Source organism: Chrysochloris asiatica, unplaced genomic scaffold, assembly GCF_000296735.1.
Source record: "Chrysochloris asiatica unplaced genomic scaffold, ChrAsi1.0 scaffold00072, whole genome shotgun sequence".
Lineage (NCBI taxonomy): Eukaryota > Metazoa > Chordata > Mammalia > Afrosoricida > Chrysochloridae > Chrysochloris > Chrysochloris asiatica.
Genome location: NW_006408590.1, coordinates 12,188,350 through 12,194,723, shown reverse-complemented (window position 1 = coordinate 12,194,723; position 6,374 = coordinate 12,188,350). Strand labels below are relative to the sequence as shown.

Below are 6,374 nucleotides of genomic sequence, written 5' to 3'. Positions count from 1 at the left end.
AAGGAGTGGCTGGTGAACTTGAATTGCCGACCTCATGGTTCAAACTGAGTTTGCAGCCCAGTGCATTAACCCATAGCACCACATCTGGACTCCTTGACGGGTTATAATTACGTACATTTCACAATGAGAAAACTAAGGCATCAGAAAGTAAACAGATTCATTCTAGGCCATTAGTAAATGGTGGGCAGTCTGATTCCAAAGCTGTGTATTTTTACCTCCACTGCACTCCTAGTCCTAATCTAAAAAGTTCAAGGTGTGAGAGCTCTTGAGATTTCAAATTGCTTGTTGGAAAGGACACAACTTTGATTCCAGAAAGAGCTGGCTGATATCTGGTCTTTTTTCTTTTACTTGAAATCTCTGTGGCTGGGGGCAATTCATTTGCCCTGTCATTTCTGTAGTTTTCTCATTTGCTAAATGAATAAAATAATAGCTATTTTGAAGGGTGGTTGTGAGGATTCAGTGAGCTGGTATGTGCCAAGGTCACAGGTGGTTCCTAGTGGGTGCTGTTCCCATGGAACAGAGCAGCTTTATAAAGAACCCCAGCATGAACAATGTGGTATAGGGCAGGATGAGGAGGGGAAGGAAGTGACAAAGTCACCTGAGCTGCTAATCAAAAGGTCAGCAGTTCGAATCTACCAACTGCTCCACAGGAGAAAGATGAGACTTTCTGCTCCTGTAAAGATTTACAGCCTCAAAAACACTATACAGGGTCGCTGTGAGTCAGAACTGACCCAATGGCGTATAACCACCATCTCCCACAAATGTACCTGATACTAAAAACTAGGTTCCCAGGGAATCCATGGAAAGTTTTCTCACTCCTGATATCTCAAGAGGGTGATGGAGACCTGACTCTCCAGTCATCATTTTGTCATTTACACGCGGGACCATGAGAAGGAGAGGAGAAAGGTCACTGAGACTGGGAACCTAGCCAGGCTTGGACTGAGGGCCACTTCATCACACAATAGCTCTCAGATATATCCACAGCCAAAGACTCCGGAGGAGACATGGAGTCACTAAGGGCCTGGATGAGCGTTCCCCCAGCTCCATCATTCCTGTCTGGACTTTGGCTGTCTGTCATCAGCCCCACGCAGCCAGAAGCTCCAGCTGTCAACAGTGCCGAGTGCGGGATCGACTTGGCTATGATGAGCTCCGACAGCACAAGAGGTGGTGGGTGGTGAGTGGGAGTGAGTGAGGAGCCCAAGCTGCCCAATTCCGTATCTCTGATGTATGTCTCCTCTCTCTTCCCTCTGGTCTCACTCATATGGTTTGTAAAATGACAATACAGTAAAAATCTCAGCTTAAATTTTAATTCTATATGGTCAGATGCAGGGAGGAGTAGGCACATCATAAAAATGCCTTCCTTTGCAACATTGGGGTGTATTCTCAGCCTGGGTCTTTAGTCTGAAAACTGATGTTTTGATTAGGTGTGGGACAGGCTAACCATTGTTTTCATACAGTATCCTCAGAGACTTTCCAGGGAGACCCTAACAACCACTATGACCTATTGCCTTAGAATGGACCGTCCAGTCTCACAGAGATTATGCTTTGGACACATAATTGCTTTTCCACTCTGTATAGGTAAGGCCCTTGATGTTTCTCTATCTTGTCAGCAATGAAAAGAGAGTATCCTTAAAGCAAACTGTCAAACTGGTGAGGAAATATGTAAATGCTGATGATGTTGGCACCACTGCCGGTCAGTTTTTTAAAAAATTCATTCACTCGTTCATCAAAGATATGAAAGTTTTATCCTGTGCCACCTGGTCAGCTTTGTTGTCATTGCCTTGGCATTCCCACTGATAAAATAGGACTAAGAGGTTAAATGTCTTTTCCAAAGTAAATTCTGGAAGAACCAAAGCTGACCCAATTACCGGGACCCCCACCCCCCACCCCCGCCTCCCGATTCTGCATAGAGGATTCCAGGATAGCTGCTCCTCAATGTGCCAGCTAAGAGAAGATTTTGGGCAAAGCTTATGATGCAAAAACCCTTTGAGACTCCCTTGATATTTGCTTATTGTTGTTAACTGCCACCAAGTTGGTTCTGATTCATAGTAATCCTCATAGGGTTTCTGAGATGTGGCTGGTGAGTTTGAACTGCTGACCTTGAGGTTCAAACCATTGCTATTCAGTGCTTATCCTAAAGAGCCACCCATTATTAAAGAAGTAGGTGGGGTACTTTCATCCAAAGGACAATTATGCAGTAACTTAAAATCCCATTTGAAGAGCCTTCAATGTAAAGGGAATATGCCCATGATAAAGGGGAAAAAGCAGTTTCTAAACAAAATATCTTAAGAGGCATGAAACCCTCATGCATCGATATTTACCTATATTCCTATTCTAGTTGAAGGAACCCTGGTGGCTTAGTGGATTACGCATTGGGTTGCTAACCACAGGGTCAGCAGTTTGAACCGCTCCAAGAGAGAAAGATGAGGCTTTCTGCTCCTGATGTGACACTATGGGCTAATGCGCTGGACTGCAAAGTTAGTTTGAACCACAAGGTCGGCGGTTCAAGCTCACCATCTGCTCTTTGGAAACCCTATATAGGGTCACTATGGATTGGAACCAACTCAACAGCACTTAACAACAACAACGGATCTACAGTCTTGGAAGCCCTATACAGGGTTGCTATGGGTTGGAACTGATTCAACAACACATAATCAGTTCACATTGAGTCAGTTCTAACTCATGACAACCTCATGTGTGTCAAAGTAGAAAACTGTAATCCACAGGACTTTCAATGGTTGGTTTGCTTGGAATCTCCAGGCATTTCTTCTGAAGCATCTCTGGGTGGACTTGAACCTCCAACTTTTCAGTTAGCATCCCTAGGTGATACAACTACATCAACACATGTGAGTATGTATGAACATTGAAAGAAAGGCTTGATGGATACACACCAAAATGTTAAGGACATTTCTGAATGCTTTTTTTGTTTTGTTCTAAAGCTTTCATTGTGAAGTGAGTGATAGTTTACATGGCTTTGCACTCAACCCATCGCATTCTGTTTCATTGCAATGATTACAGTCCCCTCCATGCATCACTGATTAACAGAATTTGCTTCTATTCCCTTTTTTTTTTTTTTTTTAAATACACAAAAACATGCAGGAATATATAATTGTTTAAACAACCAAAGGGTACATTTTTCAAGCCAGCCTCCTGGCTGTTAGCACATAGCTTTTCTCTTTCCATGAGTCTTGAGTCCTTAGCTGCTCCCTCTCTCCATGTCCTCATCTCTGGTGTCACTGCTGCTCTGGTTAGGCCCCTATGTTCCACTCATGCTCTTCTTTCCTGAGGGTTCTTGAATCCTCTGTTCATAGAATGTAAGATGAACTATTCCCTCCTTTTTGTTTCACAACTTCTACCTTTACAGTTGTGATGATCGCAATTAGTCATGATAACAATAACTCACTATTGAATTCCGAATGTTTTTTAATGATCTTTTTCAGAGCTTTCTCTCTCTCACACACACACAGAAACAGATTTATTTTTTAAATAGAAAAAGTGCATTGTTTTATTAAAGAAAAAAATCTGATGGAAAACTTAGTGATATATAAAGTGTGTGGTACCCAGAACTCTGTCCACTCGATTTTGCATTTGTGATCATAGGCTTAATTGATCTCGGCTATCTCAGGGCTTTGAACTGGTTCCTTATGGATCAACCTCTGTTGAGAATTTGCACATTCACTTCCCATATTACTGAATGAGAATCTACAATTTGACCAGATTTCCAGGTGATTCTTGTAGCTATAAGCATGTAAGAATGTAGATGCATATATTCCTGGGGATGTTGAAATGTAGATTCTGATTTAGTATGTCCGTAGCCCTGCTGTGGCACTGTAGGATGAGCACTGAGCAGCTAACTGCAATCGGGCATATCAAACCCACCACCTGCTCCTTGGAAGCCCTCGCTATGAGTCAAAGCCAATTCCATGGCACTTAACCACAAATCTTGGGAAGAAATGCAAAATCTCAGCAGTGGGGTGAATAGGACAGAACCAATTTGAAGCCCTGGTTTATCTCAAGGTGATGATGTCTGAATTCATTGTGCTTTATTTCCTGGGTACCACTGATTAGATAAAACTCATCTGTTGTTTTTATGTTTTATTGTTAAGTATTAAGTGACTCAGAGCTACCCTGTGTAGTTTCCTAGGAGCAACTGGTGGGTTTGAACTTCTGACCTTGCAGTTAGTGGTCTAGTTCTTATCCTACACCAGTACTCTATAAGACTTTGTATTTAACCATGAAAGGCAAAGTAAACTTTCCTTAACTCTGGAAACTAACTGGCAAAGCTGGAAATTGTCCAGACTGTTTCCCCTAAGCAGCAGGCTTGTTTACCTCCTGCCCAGCCCTGGGATTCTGAAGACTTCCTCTTTCCCTCAGAATTAATTCCCTAAAAACCACTTCTTTGGTATTTCGCTTTTCTTCAACAGATAGGATCAACTCTTCCTTCTTGAGCCCATCTCTCACTGGCAAAGTGAACAAGACAGACTAGGTGATTTTATTTTTAATTCTCACTGAGTCACTTTCAAGATGAAATTACATAAAGAATATATCAGTACTTTGACTAAAGAAATGCTGAACTGCCTTAATACACATATATGAAAACATTCTGAATTTTCTATTTCTATTGATGCTTCTCTAATCCTGGTTTCTAGAACTAGCCTTCAGTGCCATATTGAAATTTCCAGAAATTTGTATAGCTGAAGCTAAATGACCTTATGCCTTTCTTCAAAGATATTTCTAATAAATAGAGAGAAAAATCCACAAGTTTGCTCTGGCTGCTGATTACATTTTTAATGTTTTCTGGTCAATTTAAAATGTTGCTCATTGGCATATTTCCGTTAAATATTTCATTCATTTCTGTTTTGAGGATAGTTTCTTGTTTCTGCTCAAGCTGGCAGAGAAAAATGGACAGGGAACGTGCCAATCCAAAGGAGAAGAGGCCAAATCATGAAACCATCCACTCCACCCATCACCTCTGTATCCTTGGGAAGTACACTTATCTTTGCAAACTACTTTGTGATTTTATTTAAACAATCATAACCACGTGAGGAGTCTCTGGTTAGTAGAAATGGTTAATGAACTTTGCTACTAACCATAAGGTTAGCACCCAAAGGCACCTCAGAAAAACACTTGGCAAGCTACTTAAAAAAAAAAATCAGCCCCTGAAAACACTGTAGGCCATAGTTGTACTCTGACACATGTGGGGTCACCATGAGTTGGAATAAATTTGATGGGAACTGGCTGGGTAACCCTGTGATGTTTGTGGGTTCAGTGCTAATGTTCCTTCATAGATATCCATTCATACTCATGGCATTTAATTCTTGTCATCGTTTGATCTCCTCCTCTTGTAAGATGTAAGCTTTGCCAGGGCAGGGATGGTGTTCATTTTTCTCTCCATTGTATCCGCGCACCAGTGGCCTGCTTAGAACATAGCTGTCGTTAAGTGCCATTGAGTCAGTTCTGATCCATAGTGGCCCTGTATAGGGTTTCGAAGGAGCTGCTGGTGGGTTGAAACTGTTGACCTTGTGGTTCACAGTCCAGTGCTGACCCTTGTGGTTCAAACCAACTTTGCAGTCCAGTGCTTTAATCCACAATGCCACAGCCTGTACTCAATAAATACGTATGGAATGAAAGACTGAATCAATTCACTCACGCTCTTGGCATTGTTCTTGGTGGCTAAACTGAGGCACAGAATGATTGCTGTGGATTAACCTTTTTGTTGAGAAGGGAGTGTTTTAGCTTCCTATTGCTGCTATAACAAATTACCACAAACTCAATGGCTTCAAATACAACATTTGTTATCTTACAGTTCAGGAGGTCAGAAGTTTGAGCTGAGCCTTTGTTGGTGCTGTTGTAGTTAGGTGCTATTGAGTTGGTTCTGTCTCATAGCAACCTTGTGTATAATAGAGGGCGATGTTCTCCAATCCTGCACCATCCTTAAAGTCATTGCTGTGTTTGAACCCACCATTCCAGCCAATTTATCTTGTTGTGGGTCTTCCTTTGCTTCCCTAGCTCTCTGTTTTAGTAAGTACAATGCTCTTCTCTAGAAATTGGTCCCTCCTGGTAGATAACACGTCCACAGTGTGAGTGGCAAAGTCTGTCCATCCTTGCTTCCAAGAAGTATTCTGACTGAACTTTTTCCAAGACAGAGTAGTCTTTTGAAATGAGTCTTCAGAGGCTAAAGTCAGGTGTCTCAGGACTGTGCTCTTCCTCAGTGCTCAAGGGGAGAATCCATTTCCTTGCCATATCCAGTTTCTGGAGGCTTCTGCAGTTCTTGACTCATGCCCCCTCCTGCCATCTTTAAAACACATCACCCCAACATCTTTTTCCATTGCCATATCTCCTTTTCTGTCTCTGACTTCTTTTTTTTTTTTTTT

The 6,374-nt window shown here is 41.9% G+C and overlaps 1 protein-coding gene across 1 annotated transcript in view; it reads left to right on the top strand.

Moving 5' to 3' along the window:
• Nucleotides 1-1,025: 1,025 nt before the first annotated feature.
• PAMR1 (peptidase domain containing associated with muscle regeneration 1) overlaps nt 1,026-6,374 on the top strand; it is a 117,426-nt gene continuing 112,077 nt past the window's right edge. Inside the window, exon 1 of the mRNA XM_006864913.1 lies at nt 1,026-1,167. Coding sequence (XP_006864975.1) covers nt 1,026-1,167 — 142 coding nt within the window. The remainder of the gene's footprint in view (nt 1,168-6,374) is intronic.